This window comes from Leuciscus leuciscus, assembly GCF_965113295.1.
Source record: "Leuciscus leuciscus genome assembly, chromosome: 13".
In the NCBI taxonomy this organism is placed as follows: domain Eukaryota; kingdom Metazoa; phylum Chordata; class Actinopteri; order Cypriniformes; family Leuciscidae; genus Leuciscus; species Leuciscus leuciscus.
Window position 1 is genome coordinate 29,753,887 of NC_138737.1, and position 26,406 is coordinate 29,780,292.

A 26,406-nucleotide genomic window follows, 5' to 3' on the forward strand; every position below is an offset into this window, starting at 1 on the left:
GAGGAACGTCCATCATCGCCGCCAGAGCCTCTGCCAAAACCCCAGTCCAACGACACCCAATCCGCGAAGCCAGAATCTCCACCGCCTGTTTGTCCACCCACGCCACCCACTCCCACTACCAGTGGTGGGTCACCCCAGAACCTGTCCGTTTCACAGAGCAGTGAGCAGCTTGCAGCCACCGTCAATGGAAATACTGCTGTTGGCCAGAGCAAATCCAGTGTGGTGGATGTTGAGAATCTGGTGCCCACACATGACGAGCAGGGCCGAGCCATCCCAGAGTGGAAGAGACAGGTGATGGTGAGGAAACTACAAGTGAAGATGCAGGAGGAGGAAGAGAACAAGAGAAAGGTGAGTGATGAATCAGTTGGGTGTTTTAAACATAAGCTGAGGCAGTGCATCTCTTATCCAGCTTAGATTTCAACATTTAGACACTTTAACCAAAGCTTTCAAATCCTAGCCTCATAACATACTTAAAGACCCCACAGAATCACAATTTGAGTTTTTCAGCTTTGACTCCATGTGTTTAAGGTCATCTATATGCTAGAAGGCCTACATTCCTAAGAGCTGACAAAACCTGCATGCAATCCCAACATCCCAAAAATATCGATCCAATATATTTCCTTTCCCATACATTAACTGGTTACAAAGGAAGTAGCTGGTATTTATTCATTCTAAAACTCTTTTGTCAATGTTTTTTTTTTTTTTTTTATAAACTAAAGGCTATTTGCTATTTTTTAAAAAGGGGATAAGCTCCTCAATAGTGCCAGCCCCACTTCACATTTCAGTAGGATATCCGTCAGCACAAGAGAAAAAACTGCATGTCAAGGCATTTCATGGGGTCCTTAAGCATGTTAAATAATCACTATGTTCGGAATAGCATACTAATATACTACTGTTTTTGCAGTACATGAATATTGTGCACAGTATGCAAACTGTCTTTATACATGGAATGCACCTCACTTGACCTTTCATATTAATTGTAATGAAAGAAAGTAGTATAAGGTGTGATTTATTTACTTATTTAATTGGGCTTCCAAAAGTTATGACATGTTAAGATAGTTTATCATTTAAAATACAAAGTAACCTTGTTTATTTCCAAGATGATACTTGGTTGCCACTCACATGTAACATGAGGAGGTCGTGTGACAACAATGTATCATGCTGCTGTTAATAGTATGCAGTATACAGTGCACTCTAAGTAACAAGCTAGTATTCACTTCTGAACATAGCCAATCTCACAGTTCATGTCTAATTGTTTTTAAATGTTTATATAGGCCGCTGTTTATAAAAAAATGACTAACAATTTAACATTTACAATTAATAATTGGAAATGACTGCACTTTCTCAGCTTAAGAGATCAACAGTATCCTCCTGTAGTTTTAGTAGTGTGAGCTATAGTATCACCTCATTAGATTTTAAAAAGGCTTATGATTTAAAATGTAAATGATAACTTTGAAATTGAGGTTTGAGCTACAGTTTCTACATGGAGGATAGCTAAGTAATGAGTCTCTGCATGGTGATTTTTGGATAACACTTTAGTTTAGGGTCAAATTCTCACTATTAACTAGCTGCTCATTAGCATGCAAATTACTAGGATTACTAGGATATTGGCTGTTTAGTAGTTTTTATAAAGCACATATTAATGCCTTATTCTACATGACCATATTCTACATCCTTAATTCTACCCAATACATAAACTTTACTACTACCTTACTAACTATTAATAAGCAGTAATTAGGAGTTTATTGAGGCAAAAATTGTAGTTAATACTTAGTTAATAGTGAGAATTGGACCGTAATCTAAAGTGTGACTGATTTTTGAGTATACACTCTTTTAGAAAACTATATCCAACCATTTAGAAAAGATCTATTAATTTAAAACAAATTGTGGTCATTAACTTCTCCATTAGACCCTAATGAGAAACTGGCTAATGAGTTTATGATCTTTGGGTAACCATAGCAGTGTTGTGTGAATGAGAAAACATTTGTGCAGCTCTGAATTATTTCATAACTGCAGCCCTTTATGGGTTAGCAGGAATTGTCAGTACATAAATCCTAGAAATATGTTGTTAATAGATGAAAGGATTGAGAATTAGTGTTGGGATGAGATATTAATTGGTGATTGAATCAATAATATTATGTGGCTATTATATGTGTATATATTTTATCCAGGGAACATTGCTTTACATGACAGCATGCATCAGTCAGCTAGGCTAGATTACTTCTACTTGCCTTAGATGGTATTATCAAATCACTTTTACAGGCTACTTTGTTTCTACATATTTATTTATTTAATTATTGTGAATACATCGATGTGTCCCTCTGGCATGTACTTGATTACAAAGTCAAATAGCTGGGGGAAAAAACATGTATGTAAGAGTTGGCTCTGATTTGAAAAAGCTTAAAGTGTAAAGAGTTTTATATTACTGATCAGACATAGTTTTTAGCCTATGGCAAAGAATAATAATACTCAATCTTTAGTTTTGGTCTGGTTTTCATAGTTAGTATCGTGTAGCGTGACATTTGGTTGGCTTTTCCTATACTTTGTGTTGAGTGATGCAGTGTTTAATTTGGGGCTGTTGTGACTATCCAAAGACAAGCCTAAGTGTGTTTGACATTTACTAAGGAAGTATTAGTTTAATGTGGCTTACTGGCGATGGTGCACGACAGCTCTAAGTTTTTACATGGGGATTCAGTGGTGTGATGCAAAGCCCCTTCACACTGCAACTGGTGCTTGGTCATCTTGCTCATTCTACTCATTAAGCTTTTATTTTTATCTTATACTTTCATGCATCTTGTTAACACTCAGAAAACTTCTCAATATTTATTTATTTATTTTAGACTAGTGGAAATTGGTGAAGTTCCCTGGAAACACAGGCTAAATATAATTTACAGATAAAGTAAGGAAACTTCTGGGTCATTTTCAAATGAATGTCTTTATGGACAGCATCTATGGCAGGCTGTGGAATTACCGGTATTAAATTTAGACTTGTATTCATCAAACTGAATGGGAAAAATGTACTGTAAATACACTTAAAGTGTACAACACGTACAACACTTATATTACTCTAAATACCCTAACAACGGAAGTCCAGCAGAAAAGTGGCCAGCAAATCTTGAATATTACACGTTATTATTAAACTGGTGTGATAGAATTGCTTACCAAACCTGTCTGTACAAAGTTGTAACTAATCTTTAAATTAATGTCATGACCAGCTAAAAATAAACCCAGTTTGATGGTATCTGCACAAGAATACCAGGAAGTGACATAACACATTTATCAGCTTAATGTGAAAACAAGAAGTATTTACATGGAACTGAGACATGCACACTCCATCCACAAAGATAATGTTGGTAACCCACAGGGACAGTTTAGGCAACTTTATGGCTCAAGGAATTCAAGTGCGTTTACAAAAATATGAGCTTTTAAATCCACTGGCCCACTTACCTACCAGACTTCCATAGTATGTGTTTTATAGTCCCTGTTTGTTTGTTTCTTCTTCTTTTTTTACAAACTGAATTGCATTTAAATTATTGTATTCAATATTCGGTATTCAATAGCATGTCACTGATTGTATCCATAGACAATCATTTGAAAGTAACCCAGATTATTAATTTAATATAATTAATAGATTGTAACCAAAACCATCAAATTAATTTTAAGACAAATAAGCTGTTTTTGCTGGTTTTTTTATTTATTATTTTGCCTGAATCTTCTTGTGCAAGTCAACTCAGTGAAAACAAGGCAGTATCATCGCACCACTAAATTCATGTAAAGTTTGAAACGTTTGGGGTGAAGAGACTTTAAAAGCGTGTATGTAACGCATCGGATCTACAAGCTGAAGGGCACCCCCTCCTCTGTTTTGTTCCTTTCTATACCCTCCTCTGAACCTACTTTAGTTTGCTGGCAGTGGATACTATCAAGCCCAAGACTGGCATTATTCTCATGTGCACAATGCTATTCTGGGTCCATTTGGAGAACTAATGACAGAGGACGACCTTATCCGCATTGAGAAGCAGATTGAGAACCTCCAAGTCATGCACAAAGTGACAGAGGTGGAGAAAGATTTGGAACAGCTGGAGCAAGAGTTGAAGCAACTCTTGCCTGTGTCTGCAGCTTTGAACCAAGACCACTTCTCTGTCAACCCCAAACAGGTTCATGGGCAAGCAGAAGACTTGCCTGCCTGGTGCAGCAAGATCTCTACACTGCTCAAAAGCATGGCCATTTTGCTTGCCACTTTGGGTGGAAAGGAGATCGATATTCTGGAAATGATCACTCAAGGATATACGTACGAAGGTCTAAAGAGTGGCCAGACAGGGATCTCAGATACAGTTGCCTCTGGAAACATTGGTCGATCGCAATCATTCTCCACTCGAGAGGAGGTGGAGAAGGAGATTAAGCAGTGTGGTGTGTCTGTGAAGAACCTGAAAGCCAATTATGAAATTCATAGCAAGTCAAAGTATGAGGATGACAAAATGAACCGCATATACAAACGTACAAGGTCCTTGCCGGCAGTTAGTGAATGTAGCTACCCATCAGAGCCCATCTTGGAGGATGAGCTGCTGTTCACACTCAGTGAGAGCAACTCACAAATCGGAGATGGGTCACCAATAGAGCAAGATCCAAATTTACCATTGGTGAATGAGGAACTTATAACACCGTCCCATGCAACTTTGATGTACACTGGGTCTGAAAGAACAGGACCATCTGACTCAGAACACCATGACCACCCTGACATCTCTACGAATCCACTAACCTCAGAACAGCTCACCCGCAGTCTAGAGGTGCAAACAGACCTGAGCTACGTCCAGGAGTGCATCGAGATGCGAAAGGAGAGGATTGTGTTTCTGTTCCTGGAACACTGGAGAAAGTACACAATGACTGAATCCTACAAGTGCTCAGGAAGAGGGAAGACTCTAAGTGTTGAAGAGAATGACTGTCATTCCATGTATTATCAGAACCTAGCTAAGCCAGATGGTACCATGCAAACAGAGGATGACCAACTGCTGTATTTCATGAAACAGAGACAGGTTGTGGGAAATCTTCTTGGCCACTGGAGGACCATTATGAGCCAGGTGCCCACGCGACAAATCCGGAGACTCAGTCGAGCTCAGATGATCTACTGGCCTGAGCACTTCCTTCCCCACATCAACGGGTCACCTGTTCAATATGAGAGTCTAACCCTTGACCTTTTCATGCTTGGCTACTTCCAGCTTCTTGAGATGAACATGTCCCGCACTGAGCGGAAGTTCCGCCACTTGCTTTGCTATGAAATGTTTGACAGACTTGGCAGTCACCCATGGGAAGTGATCCGCCAGTTCCACCGAGAGGTAATGGAGAGTATTGAGAAAGGGAAACGTGATTGGTCAGATGGATTTGAAGATATCAAGGTGAAGTATTTTGGTGACTCTGTTGAGGGTGGTGGGCTGCTGGAAGCTGCTGAGCTCATTCTCCCTCCAGAGGTTCTGCAGGCATCCGTAAGCATATCACAAAGGGCTCCAGATGCAAGTCTCTCAGGTATTTCACCACCAGACATCCCCTTTGAACACCCAGGTCCAACTTCAGATGACTGTGCTATGGCCACCCAACAGGGCTCTTCAGAAGACTCAGCGGAGAACATTACAAATCATACAACAATACAGAAGAATGGTACTGAAGTTCAACTACCACCAATTGCAGTACAAGATGCACCACAGTCAGAAAACACAGTAACGCAAGCAACCATAACAGTTGAAAGCCCCCAGACGGAAGCCCCACACACTGTGAACAAACAGGGCCCAGCAAACACCAAAGAGGAGCCCAATGAGGACTCCATCAAGCTTATTTATGAACTTAAAGAGTTTAGCAATGAGGAAATTATTAGATATATTGATCGAAGCTTCGCCTTCTGGAAAGAGAAGGAAGCTGAGATGTTTGACATATGACTTATCAGGTCAAATTATTTGAAGGATGAAACACAATTATAAGGAGACAGAATAAATGCTTGTGTTAAGCAGATCAGCAAACAGTTGGGTCAGAAAGACAGTTTAGTTCTAGAAAATGTTGAGGTCTTGATTGTTAAAAGAAACAATCAAATGTTGAGCTTAACTGAATTTAAGCAACAACCTGTCCTGTCATCATTTGTCATCAGACTTCATACAACCAACTGTAAGCTGGGGTGTAAAAACTCAATACTGACGTTTTGGAAACTGCTGTCATGCAGATAAAACAATAAATACATAGAAATATCATAGCACCTCATCTCACTGGGTGAAGTGAAGGAAAGATCACAGTCTTTTTTAGCAGAACATCAACTTTTCAGTGAGTATATATATAAAACAATAAAATAATCAGCTCACACTTTGAAGCACAAAATACATTTTCTTGAAATTAAAGTGTAAAATTATTCTGACCATTTTTTTAAACATCATTTTGCTTATTGATTGAATTCTTTCTGATTCATTCATTAAAAGAAGCCATTTGAATTTTGTAACTTTGAACTATTGTTTGGTATTTGTATGACTTACAATTGGGTGTATCAGAAGCTATCACATAAGCCCATTGACATAAATTACAGTTACAATATGTTTTACATCATCTGTTTTCAATGGTTTATTTTGCATGTTGCGTAATTATTTGGAAAGTATCAAAATCGTTTTTTAGGATAGGAGTGAATGTGTTCCCTCTTTTCTTGGTGTTCTTTTGAGGTAAGAATACACAGCTATTAGTTTCTGAAAATAATTAATATTTTTTATTTACTCAACCATGATGCATTTGTGTATGAGCATTCTTGACCTTTTTATCTTTCAGTTTTATTGTCTTTTGTTAGCAGTTGTGTTTGGCAATGTTGTTTTTGAGAGGTTTTAAAAAGCAGATGGATTTCTACTTAACTGCAAAGGTTTTTATTGCCATTGATATTCATACGTTTTTTGGGTTTTTTATTTTTTACAAATAACATTGAGGTTTAAATTATTCAACTGTTACAGTTTTGTTCCATCTAGCCATGTTTGAAGTGTCGGTTTGATGGTTTATTCATTTTTTGAGAGATTTACACAAAATAAATAAATCTAAAGTTCATCATTGGGTACATAAGTCAAGATCATTTCATTTGTGATTTCCTGTTATAACATTATTAAAATGATTGAACACCTTTTTAAGAACATATATTTTACTTAGTGACTTAAATTTACCATTTAATGTTTGCTTAGTACAGTTATTTATTGCCCTACAATTAACTCTTGTTAGGTTCCATGGACTTACTTAGCTAAAGAGTTAAATAAGAATTAGAGAGTTAACTATGGCATCACGGCTATTTTTGGAGTCAAGCTCAAGCTGTGTTCTTGAGAGCATTTAGCAGCCATTTTCTTAAGAAGGCAAGACTGAAGGAAGTGTGTGTCAATGTCAATTAGAAAAGTATATAATGGCACATATTAAATATGCACCATGTTTAAACCATGCTGTATATTTTAAGGTAAAAGTAAAATGTTTCATTTTTGATTATATCATAGACACTCAAATAATTTAATGGCACAGAGCCGTATTTCAGGTCATATTTCCCCCAAATCAAAAGTAATATTATATTGTGATTAAATGAAATTAAGCCTTTTTTATACCTTTATGCTGATTCTTAAAAAAAATCTAAATCATCTGGACACATACCATAATGACAGTTTTGGGGGAAACTCATGAAAATAATGTAAATGCATAATATATTTTTTTTATGCAAAATATGATTTCTTTTGATTTCAGGTAAAATATGACATTTTCATGAGACCAAAATATTTCTCTGTACGAATACATTTATCTCTGGAAGTATCGTTCTTAACTAACGTTTGTGTGTGTGTGTGTGTGTGTGTGTGTGTGTGTGTGTGTGTGTGTGTGTGTGTGTGTGTGTGTGTGTGTGTGTGTGTGTGTGTGTGTGTGTGTGTGTGTGTGTGTGTGTGTGTGTGTGTGTGTGTGTGTGTGTGTGTGTGTGTGGGTAATTTTTCACTAATCTTTCAACTACTAACTTTCAACAGTAACTGTGTTCTCTACAGCAATGGATTTCCTTTTACTCTATAGATTCAGTATAGCCTTTTTCTTGAAAAGGTTAAATAATATTTTTATATCTGTTATTTAATGTCTTTCAAATTTTCCAAATTATTAGGAAAAATCCAAAGGCTACCCAACATTTAAAAGAAAAGCAATACTATATTATTAATTGACGTAATGATGAAAGAACAGCTCATTTCATAGCGGCACCCTCTAAACTTATGCATCTATCAAAGCATTTCACCTTTGGCATTTTTAGTATTTTTTCCGTTTCTTTTTTTTTTTTTTTTTTTTTTTGGCATATAATTCCCAGGGGAATAATGAAATATTAATACATGGATTAGTTTACTCTGGCTGTTACCAATAGCATTTCACGGTAGCATTTGAGGTAATCAATCCGTTTGAAGGGGAAATGAGAAGCTGAAGATGGCCACCTCCTCTGCTGGGATATAGTTACCATCTGAATGGAGGAAGAAGATCCCTTTTCACACTGTGCACATACTACCTGTCTGAGTGAAAGAAAGAGAAACTTTATTGGGGAGTGTATACAAAAAATGTGTATGTGTGTGTGTGTGTTTTTTTAGAGTGTGTTAAAGGGTTTTTGTGGCATATTCTGTATGAAAACCATGGAATTTGTTTAAATAGTAGGATACTACCATGTTTGAGGAGTTGTGGTTGTACTGGAGCACCCGAGGTCACCTCGAGTTTAGACTGGTTGTAAATGTTAATAAGCACAATAGTATGAGTTGCTTTGCTATATTGTCGTTATGTTCAGTACAGCCTGAACATATATGGCATGGCCTGATAGAAATATTCTGGATCTCCTTTTCACATGTAGGCCTATTAAAAAAAGATATCTTGTTTAATTATACACTGATAGGATTTGTTTTTTTTTATTTAGATTTATTTTTAGATTTATGTATTGTACTTCACATTATAAAATGTAGTTCTTGAGCTTTATAGTGTTTCCAGTATTTTAGCACTCAAGATACTTGTACATGCACTCTCCAAAAACAAAACAAAAAAGGTACAAAAGCTGTCACTAGGATTCTTTCAAAATGGTACACCTTTGTACCTTATTTACCCCAAAGGTGTTGCATGTTAGCACCATAAAGGTACATATTAGTATCTTTTGAAAGTGTCCCACACCAGTGACAGCTTTTGTTCCTTTTATTCAGAGAGTGTACCTGTCATGAGCTGCTCTAAAACACGCGGGTTGAAGATCCAAACGCAGCCATTTATTAAGGGTAATCCACAATCGAAATCAAAACCACAGGGAAGATAATCTAAACAGTAACAGCATCCAAGATACAGGGAAATCCAGGGAACCAGGCAGAATCATCATAAGACTGGATACACGAGACCATGTACGCACAGAAGTACAGTGTGACACTAACAAGGCTTCACAAAGAATAAGTGAAAAATACAGGGATATATAGGCAGAGTTTAACAAGGTAATGAGACACAGCTGAATGTAATCACAACATAATGAGTCCAGGCAATGAGTTATGGGAAATGAAGTGCATGATCTGATAGTTTTGGACTGGAGAGGAGTGCCCTCTGGTGGGTATCATGTGCACTCCAGCTGGCAGATTTGACAGTACCAGTCTGCACTCCAACGCTTTTGTGATTTTTTTTTTTTTTTTTTAGGTCACTGAAGTGACATCAAAAATGATCTTGAAGTTGTCTACATGAAATGTTATTAACCTAAAAAATCTTTGCTGATCTCATCCTCAGCTATGTGTCTTTCTTTCCTGTTTGTGACAGACTGACGAAGAGGCGGCCCGTCTGGCTTCCTTGCCTGCCTGGAGGAGAGATATTATGAAGAAAAAGATGGATGAAGAAAAGTAAGTTAAAGCCAGGGCTCTTGCTTTTGGCTTTCTCTTTCCTTCTTTTTGTCTCCTGTGTTTTTCTATTTACTGTTTGTAAACATCCTTCATCACATTAGTGTTTATTTCATTACTATGAACAATCATAACCCCTCTGGTGCTCTTCTGTCCTTTTTGACTGAAAAATGTAATGTTTTTTTGTATTTGTAAAACATTTTTTTACTTCATCGAAATAGTATAAAACTTGGTAAAGGTTTTGGCACCTGCTCTGTAAAAAAGAAAATAAAAATCATGGACATGATTCGAAAAGGTTAAATGGTCCTGAAAAAAATAGTCACACTTGTGCTCATCGTGGTCAAAAATGACCAAAAAAAAAAGACCACATTGGAAATTAATGGGAGACGAATTTCATCTAGTGAAAACTTTTGGTACTGCGGCCAAACAAAATCTTACTGAAAGCTAATTTTTTGAGATATCAAGTTCAACACAACTTGTTTAGATTTATGGCTTTGATTTTCTTGCAGTTTTAGAGTAAACGTGTTTTTGAAAATATAGATTTCATATACAAATTGAAAATTTTATTTTTGTGCATTTTTCATAACAAAAAACGTACAGTTATAACTAATGAACTTTTTTTCACTTCACTTCACTTTTTTGAACTTTTTTTACTTCAGCAATAATCTGCCATGTGTCGTCTTTGAAAAGAGATCAAACTTAAGTCTGTACTCTAAAGCATTCAAGATTTACGACCGTTTAAGTTTGAAATAAAATGTTCAGGTCTATGCTCAAAACGTGAATAAACGGATTATAACTACCACGTAAATATAATGTTGTACCATAAAATCCCCTAAAAATACAAAATATTAAATAAAAAAACATTATCAAACTAAAATATAGTACATTCCTTTCATTGAAAAAAAACAAAAAACTGTCTTTTTTGACCGCCATGCGAAGAGCACCAGAGGGTTACAGATAAATGGAACTTTTGCCCATTTCTAATATCAAAAAGTATTAGCTATATATATATATATATATATATATATATATATATATATATATATATATATATATATATTATTTTATTTTATTTTTTATTTTATTTTTTTTCTGTTTATGACAAACCTAATGGATAAGACAGATAGTACTGCCTATGCCTGAAGTTTCTTCCATGCAAATGAATTTTCTGTCTTTTACTCTCAATATCTTTTGTGGATTATAATACCAAAGTGATAATAAGTAAGTAAAACTGTAAAGTATTTTCTGTTGTAGTATTTTTGACTGTTGTAGTGACTTCTGTACAAACATTTTAAAATATACACACATATATATATCTATATATAAATATACGTGTAATCCTCTAATTTCTTTTGTTCACTCCTGGATGGACAGGGAACAGAAAAGGTAAGACGCTAGTGATAGTTGCAGTACTAAAAGTAGTTGTAGAAGCAGTTTCTATTCAATCAAGACTATGCTACATTTTGATTGTATTAATGTGTATTATATGTAATTGTTAATGTACCGTCCTTTACTTTTCTTTTCTCATCCCGGCAGAAAAGAGGAGGAACGACGGCGAAAAGAGAAAGAGAACGAGGAGAAGTCGGAACAGGAGCGACTACGAACACTAGGCTATGATGAAACCAAGCTGGCGCCGTGGCAACGGCAGATCATTTTAAAGAAAGGCGACATAGCGAAACAGTAGTAAACTCACATTCATCACTCTTGCACAACTCACTGCTGACACGGGTCAGAATCTGCCAGACCCTTTAGACACAAACCACGGACGGGTCACCAGACCACCTTCTGCTTGCTCGACCACTTCATCATCACTTCCTCAGAGTCTCCTAATGTTATTTAGCCCTGAAGATGCTCCGTTAAAGAGTGAAAATGAATTAAACTAATGTTTTACTATGGTCAAGTCTTATGTATATGATTATTTAGCAGTCTTGAGAATTAAAAAGATGTGTAAGTTATTTTTCAGAGAAATATTTTTTAGCACTCCCCACCTGATACGTTAGCTTAACACTTCCAGCTTCACACATACGTCTCATTTCAAATCTCTAGTAGTATTTTTATGTATAGATAGATAATATATGTCAAGGAAATCACATGTACTCTGCTTGAATGCTTTTTTAAATTTACTTCATGTGGTCATAATCTACGAAGTATGATAGTTCTGAACAGGTGTATTCTTGCATAAAATAAGTGATGCTTTGTGTTATGGTACATCTTTATTTCTTTATATTAAATAATTGTGCAATTTGGAAATATCAAGTATACTTATTTTACCAGTAGTTTCTTTGGGTGTTAGAACAATGGGTTCATTGTACATAATGCTACAGCAATATTTCACCAGAAGATGGTGTCAGAGATCACAATTGATATTTGGCCATAGCGAGTCTTCCCAGAAAATGTTTATCAGACCTATCCATCAAACCAGCGCTAAAACCCATAAGAAGCCAATGTCTTAAATACTCTATTGCATCTTTAATTAAAAGTCATCTGTGCTGAGATTTACATAGGAAGTTTACATTGGGAGGGGAAATGATGTTGGTAGCTTAATATGTCATGAAATCATGACATTGTATTCAGTCATACTGTGGTCCCCAAAAATAAGCATTTTTTTTCTTTCTCTGCTTATTCTCTATTGTTAATGTGTTTAGAGTAACTAGACATCAGAAAAGTGCCGGATGTGAATCTGTATGTGTGCGTGCATGTGTGAGAAAGTATATGTGTGTGCATACACATGCATATAAATGTCATTTGTCTATCCTGTGTCATACACTGTGCGATGGTTAGAGTTGATGTATTTTAAGAGTTTTTTTGTTTTTGTTTTCCTGTACAACTGTAAAAAAAGAAAAAATGCATGGCCCTCCTTGAGTTTGGGAACATTCTGCTTTTATCAAATGCCATAATGATGCTGAAATCAAAGATGTGATCGCCATTGCCATTCGAAGATTTTCTATTCATAATTACTCCTTACAGAAATGCTTATAAACTCCTACGGCCCTATAATATCAGTTACATGTTTTTCAGCCTGACTTTCATAGGCAGACTAATTGTAAACTTTAATTTTCCCAGTGGCAAAACAAGTAATGTAATAAAAATTGTAAATAATTTTTGCCTGTGAAATATTTAATTTACATTACAAAAAAACACATCCAATAGGCCTATATAGTGACAGCTGTTAAACAAGGAGCAGTCTGAAATATCAATTTCAGTGACATTTCAAAGATGCTCTAGCTGATTTATTTGTTTTTTACAGAGTGTTCATGAATACAAATTAAGTTACAGGACTGAATGTTACAAATAAAAGCAAGCAAGAAATAACTTAACATTAATGTGATAGGACATAACATACATAAACATAAATACAGCCTATATATAGTAGGCCTTTGTATAATATCCTAAACCTCCAATATTTAAACCTGATTGCAGGATGTTAGTAGAATTTGTCATTGTTTACTGTAAATTGTAAATATTCCTATCCAGTCCATTTGAACTGGCATTGCAAGACAAGTGAACGTTGAACAGACTTAATGACAGTATTTTATAACGCTTTAAGAATCCACTGCAATGAAGGTTTACTTCATTTTTATTAATTTTTTATAAGAACAAAACATAGTTTACATACAGGAGTACATGTCAGGGGTAAACAAAAGGGGGAAAAACTAAGAAAGAAAGAGAAAAAAAAAGACAAGGCATTTTACAGAACAATTTTTACCTATTAAACAGTGTGTAGTTTTCCTTGCTTTTAAGTTTTTACATTTTGATATTGTTTCTAAATATATTTTATTATTAATTTTTAATTGTTCCGAAATTTTTCATTTTTTCATTCATTTGACTTTATGAATATAGAAACGGGCAAGTATAATAATTAAATAAAAAATAAACAAAAGATTTTTATCACCTTTTCTTTGTAGGTAATTACTTCTATTCAGTTCTTTCCTAAATATTTGGGTCTTGGGACACTCCCAAAATAGATGATTAATAGTCTCAGGGGAAATTTGACAAAAAACAGCACCATCTTCCATGTTCACTTTAAAACGGTGTAGGCTACTTCATGAATTCAGAATCAGAAACAGCCAGTAACTAAGGGGGCGGGGTTTAGCGAAGTGTTAATGTAGTGTCAAACTTCACCAGCAGATGGCGCAATAAGCATCTTTACCGTTAAGTACGTTACTGGAAAACCAGTAGATTATAAAATAGATTTAACAATAAATTAAACACATATTCGGTCTGGTCTTAAGTGCTCAAATCAATATCTAATTTGTAGGAAAAGAAGAATACATTTTCAAGTGTCTGCAAAGTGTGAGAGTTTGAGGAAGTATAAACTCAATCACCGGTGGGTGTTTCTCGGCTCACCTGGAGTGACGTGTTGCGTTGTAATACAGAGACGGCGTAGGAATGTGTTGAAGGTCTGCTAAAAATATATATAATATGTTCTGGGTCCGTGCAGGCAGGGAAATCTGACATCTTCACACTTTTTAAAAGCACAGTGCATGTGAAATTAGCCGGGTAAGTCCAGCCATTATTTATGTTTGACCTTTAAACAGACTGAAAGTGCTGTTGTTTTGATAATGTCTGTCCGGGTTGAGTTGAGTTCTTTATCCAGGTGACTGCGATCAGTAATGTGTGTTAAAATATCCCCACCGTGTCTATATAGTTTTATCCAACGTTATGCTATAGGCTATGTCAAAACGTCTCTAAAGAACAAAGTTCAGCCAGACTAACAGTTTGGACTTTTTATTACATTTTGAAATATTATAGCGTAGCCTATCTATTTCGACCCCCATGTGCCATTAACACAGGCTAACGTTACTTGATAATGTCAATCTGTACAATAAATGTTTTTTGTTGGCAAATGGCATCTATGGTTCCTTTAACATCCATGGAAGCTCTGAAAAGATCTTCAGATCAATTGTAGTATTGAGAAAAACAAACATTCTTCATCTTCACAAAAAAAAAAAAGTTAAAATAATGTTCACTGAAAGGTTCTTCTATGACATTGCTGTGAAAAGCACCTTTTTGAACCTTTATTTTTGAGTGTAAATGGCTACTGAACTAATTCTATTGCCCAAGTGGCATAATTGTTTGTTTATGTGAGGCTATTATGCAAGGCTTTGACAAATGTCTCCCATGATTTATGATTGCACCTGTTTCCGTGATCAAGGGACATTCCAAACAGATGTGAGACAGGGTTCCTGGGGGAAAAAAACAGGCAGTGTTAATAGCGGCAGTGGCAGTATCACGCTTTGGCAATGCTGAAACATGTATATCAAATAAATAATTGAAACAGATATAGGCCTACATGCAGCATATTTTTCTTATTTGCAATGCACAAGAACAGGGAGACTTAGACTGTGAACTAAGATTTAAAATAAAACCCACATTGGTGTGGCATATAACTGAAAGACACGTCTATTGCTTAATTCTCATTTCTCATCATAAAATGTTTTACAAGAAAATTAGTATTCAGTAATCGATTTAAGTCACTGACACTATCGGATGAGAACAACATTTGGACTGAATTGAGCTGGAGAATGACACTTTTGCAACATTTACACTGTTTTGAACTTAATTGAAGTAACAATGAACTGAATAATGACACTTTTATAGAGCTGCTTTATAGCTGAAATTGAATTTGTTTCATAATAGATGGATTTTATAACATTAACACTGTTATTTTCTTGTTTATTAATGTGAAGCTGCTTTGAAACAATCTTTATTGTTTAAAGCGCTATATAAAAAATATATATATATATATATAATATATGTGTGTGTGTATATATATATATATATATATATATATATATATATATATATATATATATATATATATATACATACACATATATACACATATATTATATGTATGTGTGTGTGTAAATAAATGTGACTTGACTATATATATATATATATATATAATTTATATATATATATAATATGTATGTGTATGTATGTGTGTGTTTATGGTAGTATTTATGATACTGTTTAAAATGTATGCTGATTTATCACTATAATATAAATAATGTCTAAAAAAAGACTTATGTAATATTGGTTTATTTTGTTATCGGAGTGAAAAGCTAGATATGTTGCTGCATTAGGCTAACTTTAGATGGTTTTTATATTAAAATGTTCAAAATCTAGTTAATAATAACATTTCCTTTCACTTCATTAAGTACTTTGTTGAATGAAAAAGGGTGGTGAATAGGCATTAGTTGCATTGTTAACAGGAAAGTGATGCATTTCGGCTGTTGTTCAGCTGAAGTCAGTTCAGTGTTGTTAATTCAGTTCTGTTGTAAAGATCATCAATTATTAAATTAATTAATTTCATCTATAAAGCAGTTCTGCAAAAAAAGTCATCATCCATCTCAGTTCAGTTCTCAGTACAGTAAGATCAATCATTTTTGATGAATATTAAGTGTCCCCAAATAAGCAAGTCAGAGGCGACAGTGGCAAGGAACGCAAACTCCATCAGGTGACAGAATGGAGAAAAAACCTTGGGAGAAACCATGCCCAGTCGGGGTGCCTGTTCTCCTCTGGCCAACGAACAAACAAGGTGTCATTATGATTCAGGCAGCATCATAAGTCAGAATTCAGATCGGCCACCAACAATCTTCTCTCTTTTGTAACAGGTTTTGGCAGTGATCTGCTGTGGACCCCAAGCTGATGTTCTATAAGTAAAAAACACTTTCAACCAGCCAAACAGGAAACCACGTAAAGGTGCCATGTCTAACAGAAAATCTGATGGCTCCATGGGTGACAAGTCTCTTCTTGTTCCGGGGAGCTATTTCAGCTCAGCCCTTACGCTGGACCAGCCGCCAGGACGTTCAGCTTCGAGCATCAACCTGTCCACTGTCAGTTCACCAGTAGATGAGAGGAACACTGTAGTGCTCAGCACCCAGAGTAATGCAGCTCGGAAGCTGGGCACTCAACAGCTCATTCCCAAGAACCTGGCTGTGACTAGCCGCCCAAAAAACCGCCACCACACGACCGTGGTGACGCTGCCCGTCTCCCTGCAGGCCACGGATATCTCCTGGGAGGACTATGACAGCGATGCAGCTGATGGGTTTTCGCTGAGGAGAAACCGCAGGAATCAGTCGTACCGTGCTGCAGTCACCAGTTTGAATATTGATGCTTTGCCAAGCGAACTCCAAACAGAAACGCTGACACTGGTCAGTGAAGCGAAGGCGGCCAACCAAAAGCAAGCACCCAAATCGGGACGCAAGGCAAGTGTCTTGTTCTCAGATTATTATGTTATTAAACCACTTGGATGCTTTTGAATTTATGTAGTTTGTTGAATTCACAACCAAGCTTTTCACACTGCGCTTAACCCTGGGTTATCGTCGCTTTTAACACCGGGTAAAGGAACGTTTCACATTTGTAATTTAGAAGCGGGGTTAGCATAGCTTTTTACAAACTTGTACAGTGTGAAACTATCCGATGTTAGAATGTTACAGCTAGACGCTTGGCAACAAACAACCAATCGCATGCCTCATATTCACGTGCTTTGGACAGTCACGGAAACACTGCGCTTTGTATTTAAACGGGAGATTAAAGGCCCACTGAAGTGCCCTTGAAAGCGCAGCTTTGTATGATGCATTGACGTAATTTCCAATGAAACAGGAAGCTAAGGCGGGACATATTGAATGGCTCCTCCCCCTTTATAAATATCCAATAACGTTTAGTTTACCTCACAGACTGCAAGTCGTACTTGACAGCACCATGGAAGTGAATCCGAGCGCTGATGATACGTTTGATTCAATAGTAGAGGTGTGAATAAATTCTAGCCATTTCATTCCTAAGTAATGTACAGTTGGAAAACAGAATAAAACTCGAGTGTTTGAGCAACTGAACACACATCTTCAACCCATATTGCTCTGTGACGTGTCAACGGCCGCTTTGGCCAGGTGGTATTTATAGTATAGGGGGCGGAGCTTAAGATTCTCGTGAGCATTTGATTGGACCGAAGATGTGATGAGAAGCTGATATCATAAAAATCCGCGATCATTTTAGCGGAAGTGAGAGACTGTACGTTTTGAATGCTTATATCTCCTAAATGCGTATTTTGTCATTGTTTTGGAACACACCAGCTTATTCATAACCTTAAGGCTATCCTATTCATACTAAAAGCTGAAAAACTGAAATTATTTCAAGGGGCCTTTAAGTGTTTGAGAGGAAACGCAACAGTTGGAGTGAAAAAGAGACAGTTTTAGTTTTCAAGTCCATTCAGGATAAACTTGATAGTAAAGCATTTATGTAGACATATTGCGTTCATAGTTTTTCAAATCAGTGAACCACAAATATGCAAATAAGGACATTAGTTTAAACCAGGGTTTAGGATTGTACAGTGTGAAACCGCATTTTATGAATACCCAGGATTAACCCTAGGTAAATTATGATCAGTGTGAAACGTGAAGCAAGATAGCCCAGGATTCAGTTTACAATGACCCAGGGTTACCCAATTCAAGTGTAAAAAGCCCTAATCAAACTCAGTTTTATACAGGATTACAGCAATGTTAAATATAGCTTTCCACTTTATCCTGTTCTGTCAGTAAAGGCAACAAATATTCTCTGTCCTCATTCAAACCATTAGAAGAGTTTATGTAATTCCATGGAATGTCATCAATTTAGATAAGACAAACTAAGAATGCTAATAATTCTCAAGTAATCAAATATCAAAGAAACTTTTACATTTTTAAGCATGCAGAGATCAAGTTTTTTTATATCACATTCTCATATGCTGTCTTTCCTCACAGAAAACATTGGGGAGGATCAGGAACAGGAAGCATGCTGGCTCATTTAAAGATGGTTTGTTTTTAGCTGTTGTTCCCTAGACATCGGTTCTCAACTCATTTTTGTATCTTGTACAGTGGGGAGAACAAGTATTTGATACACTGCTGATTTTGAAGGTTTTCCCACTTACAAAGCATGTAGAAGTCTGTCATTTTTATCATAGGTACTCTTCAACTGTGAGTGACGAAATCTAAAACAAAAATCCAGAAAATCACATTGTATGATTTTTAAGTAATTAATTTGCATTTTATTGCATGACATAAGTATTTGATACATCAGAAAAGCAGAACTTAATATTTGGTACAGAAACCTTTGTTTGCAATTACAGAGATCATACGTTTCCTGTAGTTCTTGACCAGGTTTGCACACACTGCAGCAGGGATTTTGGCCCACTCCTCCATACAGACCTTCTCCAAATCCTTCAGGTTTCGGGGCTGTCGCTGGGCAATACGGACTTTCAGCTCCCTCCAAAGATTTTCTATTGGGTTCAGGTCTGGAGACTGGCTAGGCCACTCCAGGACCTTGAGATGCTTCTTACGGAGCCTCTCCTTAGTTGCCCTGGCTGTGTGTTTCGGGTCGTTGTCCTGCTGGAAGACCCAACCACGACCCATCTTCAATGCTCTTACTGAGGAAAGGATGTTGTTGGCCAAGATCTCGCGATACATGGCCCCATCCATCCTCCCCTAAATACGGTGCAGTCGTCCTGTCCCCTTTGCAGAAAAGCATCCCCAAAGAATGATGTTTCCACCTTTTGTCTCATCAGACCACATGACCTTCTCCCATTCCTCCTCTGGATCATCCAGATGGTCATTGGCAAACTTCAGACGGGCCTGGACATGCGCTGGCTTGAGCAGGGGGACCTTGCGTGCGCTGCAGGATTTTAATCCATGACGGCATAGTGTGTTACTAATGGTTTTCTTTGAGACCGTGGTCCCAGCTCTCTTCAGGTCATTGACCAGGTCCTGCCGTGTAGTTCTGGGCTGATCCCTCACCTTCCTCATGATCATTGATGCCCCACGAGGTGAGATCTTGCATGGTGCCCCAGACCGAGGGAGATTGACCGTCATCTTGAACTTCTTCCATTTTCTAATAATTGCGCCAACAGTTGTTGCCTTCTCACCAAGCTGCTTGCCTATTGTCCTGTAGACCATCCCAGCCTTGTGCAGGTCTACAATTTTATCCCTGATGTCCTTACACAGCTCTCTGGTCTTGGCCATCGTGGAGAGGTTGAAGTCTGTTTGTTTGATTGAGTGTGTGGACAGGTGTCCTTTATACAGGTAACGAGTTCAAACAGGTGCAGTTAATACAGGTAATGAGTGGAGAACAGGAGGGCTTCTTAAAGAAAAACTAACAGGTCTGTGAGAGCCGGAATTCTTACTGGTTGGTAGGTGATCAAATACATATATCATGCAATAAAATGCAAATTAATTATTTAAAAATCATACAATGTGATTTTCTGGATTTTTGTTTTAGATTCTGTCTCTCACAGTTGAAGAGTACCTATGTTAAAAATTATAGACCTCTACATGGTTTGTAAGTAGGAAAACCTGCAAAATCTGCAGTGTATCAAATACTTGTTCTCCCCACTGTATGTATTTAACATACCTGATTCAGATCATTAGTTTGGTAGGAAAGAGGGTCCCACTTTATATTAGGTGTCTTTAACTACTGTGTACTAACATTTAAACTAACCATTTGGTACAATGCACTTATATATTTACTTATATTACTTATAAATATTTACTTATATTTAAAAAAAATACTGCAATTAAATCTGTAATTAATTTCAGTAATTGCATCTATAATTACACTGATGACCCTTCCCCTACCTCTTAATCCACCCTTAAACCTATTCATACCACCAAACCTGCAGCAAACATGTTTTGCAATACAACATGAACACAATAAGTACATTGTACTTAAGTTTTGATGTAAGTACATAGTAGTTAAAGATGCCTAATATAAAGTGTGACCGGAAAGAGCTCCATGAATTGAACTGAGTGTGTCAAATAAGGGAAACATACAAAATGTGCACAGCAGTGGGTCACCAGGAGAACCACTGTAAGCATATGCAAAGTGATGTTGTCAAAACAACATTCTAATTTGCCTGGATGGAACTTTCACTTTCTTCTTCATTTTGTAACACATATTGTGTACCTATAAATGCAGTCTGACTTCCGAGAAATAGATTTTGGTTTGAAAACGGATAAATAAAATGAGATGGAATGTTACTCCCTAAGGGATTGTTGTACAACTTTTAACAGCCCAAACTGTTCTTCTTACAATTTTTTACAATCGCTAGGACACATTTCTCAATACTTGGGTCACTTTTTCAAAACTCTTCACACAGTTCTCCTAACCAACTTTCAACCTGGCACCACAGTTAATCTCATTTAAAACGCACTAAAACTATACCAAAACACTTCATACATGTCTCAAATCAACTCTGACCTAAAAAACACTAACAACAGGTAGCATTATACAATGTTTTCTTTTGTAAAACAAGAATGACACTCTACTGTTTAGAATTCACTGCAGTGTTTACAATACTGTACAAAATTATTTCTACGGTTTCCCCTTCTTTTTAGACTCTAATGAAATTGAAAGACTAACACCTGTGTAGGTTCAGCTACATATAATTGTTCTGATAGTATTTTATTTTTTAGATTCAGAAAATATTTCAATATGTTATTACTGTATAAATGTAGCAAATTGCTGTCATATTCAATTTTGTTTTATGTTATGTTTTGATCTTAAGTTTAACAGTTTTGAAAAGAGTATGTAAACGTGCAAATTGGCCTTGTAGTATATAAAGTTTTGCCGTAGGTTGTGTCTAAGTGAGAAATGTGAATTCAGTCATTTAAATGAAGTCATTGAATGCATTTTGTGCCAAAGCAGTGATAAATAATCCACAGTTTAGCCCTTTAGACTGATGTTGTGTTTCACTGTGTAAAGAGTTTTGAAAAAGTGACTCAAGTATTGAGAAATGTGTCATAACGATCGTAAAATCTGTAATATTTGTTGTGATTTATAAGATAAAATGAAATCCAGATATCGACATATTTTGACATTGCATTTTCTTCAGTACTGTAGGCTTGAATTTACTAGTGCTTGTCAAAGCCACCCCTTCCCCCCAAAAAACAGGAGAAGCTGAGCTGAACTACAGCAAGTTGTAAGTTGTGCATCGTTCTCTCATAGATCCGCGCTTTTACCAGGAAATAAGGGAGCGAGGTCTGAACGCCAATAACTTAAGCACCGAGGATGATGAGTTCACACCGACCGAGCCACCAGAGGAGGATCAGGGCATTGTGGTGAAGAACTACAGAGCAGCTTACATGACATGGAGTCAACTACAACAGGTGATGAGGGTCAAATGCTGTTGAAGAGTCACTCACTTTAGATCAAGCTGTGGTTGAAACCTCTGTGAAGGAAGAAAATGTTGTGACTGTGAAATACTGCCAGTAACATGACATTTAGGCTTAATCTATAAATAATCTCTCTCTCTCTCTCTCTCTCTATATCTATATCTATATCTATATATATATATATATATATATATATATATATATATATAGGCTTGTATAAGAGTTGCTAATTCCTAATTAGTACTTTTATTGTCTTGTTTCAAACTTAGGTGAAGGATTTGGGCATTTTGGATATCATCTCTCCTGAAGAACGCAAAAGACAAGAAGTGAGTCTTAGCATGTTCACTGGTGTTTGTGATGTAAAAAAATTTAATAAATATAAATCATATCAGAACTTTTGCACTTTTAATGCAAAAATTACAAACTATGCAATGCCACTGAAAACCAAAGTGACAAATTTCAGACAAAATAAACTTGAAATAACTATCTGCACACCCCTGAACTAATACCTTGTTGAAGCACCCTTTGATTTTTATTACAGTCTATTTGGATAGGACTCTTATTAGCTTGGCTCATCTTGACTTGGGAATATTTCTTTGCAACAATGTTTGGTTACACTTTATTTTAAGGTTGACGCAGTTATCTTACGGAGTAATATTAATTAACTACATGTAATTACTATAGTTAGGGTATGGTTTAGGGTTTGGATTAGTTGCTTGTAATTGAGCATTTACTGTTATTACTGTAGTAAGTACATGTAGGAAAGTGCAACTACGTCACCTTAAAATAAAGTGTTACCCAACTTTCAGATCTGATAAAGTGCATCTGTTCAGGTCACCCCACAGATTTTCTACAGGATTCTGGTCTGGTCTCTGGCTGGGGCCATTCCAAAACATTAATATTTCTGTGCTGTAGCCATTCTTTTGTTGATTTAGATTGATTCTGTTTTGGATCATTGCCATGATGAAAGGTGAAAGTGTCTTGATTTTCAGCTTTTTAGCAGATGCCAAAATCGACTAGTACATGGAGCTATTCATGATTCCCTAAAGCCTCAGTTCCATCTTAAAGGATTAGTTCACTTCAGAATTAAACTTTCCTGATAATTTACTCATTCCCACGTCATCCAAGATGTTCATGTCTTTCTTTCTTCATGCGGAAAAAAACCTAAGGTTTTTGAGGAAAACATTCCAGGATTTTTCTCCACATAGTGGACTTCAATGGGGTACAACAGGTTGAAGGTCCAAATTGCAGTGCAGTTCAGTTTCAATGCAGCTTCAAAGGCTCTACATGATCCCAGCTGAGGAAAAAGGGTTTTATCAAGCGAAACAATCGGTCATTTAAAAAAAAAAACCAAAAAAACATTTATATACTTTTTAACCACAAATGCTCGTCTTGCACTAGCTCTGCAATGCGCCACACATTACGTAATCACATTGAAAGGTCAAGCGTGATGTAGGGGGAAATACTGACCTAGTGTTTACAAAGCGAATGTGCATAGACTAAGTCAAACGGACGATTTTGAAGTTGGAGGAGAAAATGAGATGGAGTTTTTCGCCCTACCCTACATTTTCTGCTTGCGTCAGGTTACCACCTGAGCTTTCTAACTAACTAACTAACTAACTAACAAACAATATATACCCTTTTTCCTCATATATATATATATATATATATATACTGTATATATATATATATATAACTAGTTCGTTCGTTAGTTAGTTACGTTTCGTTTCGTTTCGTTTTGCTAGATATCATGTAGAGCCCTTTGAAGCTGCATTGAAACTACAATTTGGACCTTCAACCTGATGCGAACCGTTGAAGTCCACTATTTGAAGAAAAATCCAGGAATTTTTTCCTTAAAAACCTTACTTTCTTTTCGACTGAAGAAAGAAAGACATGAACATCTTGGATGACGTGGGGGTGAGTAAATTCTCAGGAAATTTTAATTCTGAAGTGAGCTAATCCTTTAAGAAAAGCAGCCCCAAAACATTATGCTGCCAGCACCATGGATCACCGTGGGTATGGTGGTGTCTTGCTGATGTGCTGTTGTTTTTGCTCCAAACATACCTTTTACAATACTCAAAAATATTAATCTATGTTTAATTCTGATTAAATTTTTAATTAAATGCTCTGGCATAAAACATGTTTCCATGTAGTTTTGGGAGACTGAATATAGGTTTTTGCAAAGTTGGATGTAGCACAATTTGGATGTTTCCATTTGACACACCCAGTTCAGTTCATTAAGAGCTCCACCAATGAGCCAATCGTCGGTTCAGGTGTGTTAAATCCAAAAGATGCACTGTTTGGAGTCCTCAGGAAACATGATTGAGAAAGACCAATCTAATAAAATGACAAGTTATCAGTGTATCCAAATATATTTTGGCCCAATATGACGAGCACTAATAAATGAAGTCCTTTCATATAGTCATCATCAGATGGCTGTTGTATATGAGTGTACTCGCACGCACGGCTGTGTAAATACTAAAGTTCACTTTGTGCACTCCACACAGACACACCCAGACACCTGACTCTTACCTGCTCCTTTGTTCCACCTGCTGCCTTCAATGAGGCTGTCTTGTGTATTTTCATGGAAAAGCCATTCATTCCTAAAGCTTTTAGGCCATGAACTTTCAACTTCTCTTATAAAACATGTTTTAGTGAATAAAACAAGTCTCTTCAGGAGAGTAAAAGAAATATAGTTCTTAGTACTGCATATGATATTGTCTCAACATATGGTTCAGGTCATCCTTCAATAAGTCTGTCTGATTTCGTTATCCAGTGGGTGGAGATCATTGGTCTGGCACTTAGAAAAGCACACTTCTCCTTAACCCACATGACCTGAGGTGCATTCAAGTTCACACCACAACTGGGATGGAACACGTTACGTGCCAAATATTATTTGTTTAAATAACTAACTTCATGTGCACATTAGCACATTCTCAACTCCTGGACAACCATAGACAAGTGGGGATTGTTTTCTTCCTTTCTGTCTTTAAAGAGATATTTGGAATTCAATGGAGGCTGCCAAAATCATCTGTGTATGATTCTTTGGAGTTCTTATTGTCACAGAGTTTCTTTAGGATCCGTTTCTTCACCTAAAAAAAAACATACTGCTGACTTAGTTGTTTCTACATTTGGTTTGAAACCATTACAAAAATTAATCTGGGTAGCATGAATGAAATTTGGACGTACTACATCCCCCATGTCATCATGTCACGTGACCTACCAGCATCAGTGGTGTCGCTTCACTGCCATTCACAATTCCTATCCTGTGGCTTCAGTAGTTGGTCATCTGGGTACTTTTTGCCTACTGTGACTCTTACTGTGTGTTGTTGTTTTTTTGTTTTGTTTTTTTGTGTGTACGTGTGCATACTATAATAGAATGGAAGTAGGCATATTTGGTTTTTGGTTTCTGGCCTTTTCTTCTTTTATTAAACAACAACTTGCGTTTACCTTAGGTTCTTCATAGAATCCTCTTTTTATCATGAACGTTTCTTAGTTTTTTTGGGTTCTTGAGTTGTTATATGGTTCTTTGGAGACTGTTCTTGATGTTTCTACATCATATCAGTGTATTGGTTCCTGGTATTTGAGGGGAAAAAATCAGCATAAGTTATACAACCTATTCAGAATTTTGTAATACCCGTGTATTAAACAATTCATATTGTGTCTCTGTATTTGTCCAGGCCATCTTTGAAATCATCACATCAGAATTTTCCTACCAGCACAGTTTAAGCATCCTGGTGCGTCATTTTAAGGACAGCGCAGATTTGAAAAAGACCATGACAGCAACGGAACACCATCACCTGTTCTCCAACATATCTGTCATCCAGGAAGTCAGCAAACGGTATGAATATTCTTTTACCTTCTAAATTTTTATATGGATCAAATGGTACAAAGATCCTCTTATGTTCCAAATTCTAATATGGATTATGATATGACGACATTTGAGGAAAAAAAAAAACAATCTAGAAAATTTGTTTTATGGAGTTCTATAATCATATATATATATATATATATATATATATATATATATATATATATATATATATAAATAAATAATATTTTATATATTTAAATATATAAATTAAATCTGTTGCTACTTCCATTTTGCGACTTTAATATTATTTCTTCAAGTGCAGGTCATTCTCTTGCAGCATGATGTCTTATTGTGAAGCATTGTAGATAAACATCTGATTGTAGAAAGTAGTAAAGGTTTTTAGAAGCATGTCGAGAGATTTCTATCATGGTGTGGTTCGGTTTCTTAAATCTGATTTGATCATTTTCATTAGTGTCAGACAATTGTTCTTGAAGTTCAAGTCAAACCATATATTATCTTACAAAGTTATCAACCAAGTGGCCAATAATTCCATTTTATTTACTCAACATTTTAGTCATTTGGTCCTTAGAGA

General features: G+C 36.3%; 3 protein-coding genes and 1 long non-coding RNA gene across 4 annotated transcripts in view; 3 read left to right on the top strand and 1 right to left on the bottom strand.

Annotated features, from left to right (window-relative positions):
- The window catches only part of espn (espin), an 84,065-nt gene extending 71,112 nt beyond the window's left edge, over positions 1 to 12,953 (top strand). Inside the window, exons 12-14 of the mRNA XM_082189458.1 lie at positions 1 to 348; positions 9,778 to 9,857; positions 11,391 to 12,953. Coding sequence (XP_082045584.1) covers positions 1 to 348; positions 9,778 to 9,857; positions 11,391 to 11,538 — 576 coding nt within the window. The 3' untranslated portion in view covers positions 11,539 to 12,953. The remainder of the gene's footprint in view (positions 349 to 9,777; positions 9,858 to 11,390) is intronic.
- On the bottom strand, positions 233 to 14,306 carry LOC309513575. Its single transcript, XR_014211477.1, has 3 exons — positions 14,202 to 14,306; positions 8,372 to 8,519; positions 233 to 306 (listed from the first exon to the last, which is right to left on the bottom strand). It is a non-coding gene; the product is annotated as an uncharacterized lncRNA (long non-coding RNA).
- On the top strand, positions 3,610 to 5,924 carry LOC309512823 (espin-like protein; the record flags this gene model as incomplete). Its single annotated transcript, XM_082188551.1, has 1 exon — positions 3,610 to 5,924. The coding sequence occupies exon 1, from the start codon at positions 3,984 to 3,986 to the stop codon at positions 5,922 to 5,924; it is 1,941 nt and encodes a 646-aa protein (XP_082044677.1). The 5' UTR covers positions 3,610 to 3,983.
- Positions 14,204 to 26,406, top strand: part of arhgef16 (Rho guanine nucleotide exchange factor (GEF) 16) — a 24,332-nt gene continuing 12,129 nt past the window's right edge. The window contains exons 1-6 of the mRNA XM_082189461.1: positions 14,204 to 14,354; positions 16,475 to 17,068; positions 18,599 to 18,650; positions 21,834 to 21,994; positions 22,270 to 22,326; positions 25,681 to 25,841. Coding sequence (XP_082045587.1) covers positions 16,568 to 17,068; positions 18,599 to 18,650; positions 21,834 to 21,994; positions 22,270 to 22,326; positions 25,681 to 25,841 — 932 coding nt within the window. The 5' untranslated portion in view covers positions 14,204 to 14,354; positions 16,475 to 16,567. The remainder of the gene's footprint in view (positions 14,355 to 16,474; positions 17,069 to 18,598; positions 18,651 to 21,833; positions 21,995 to 22,269; positions 22,327 to 25,680; positions 25,842 to 26,406) is intronic.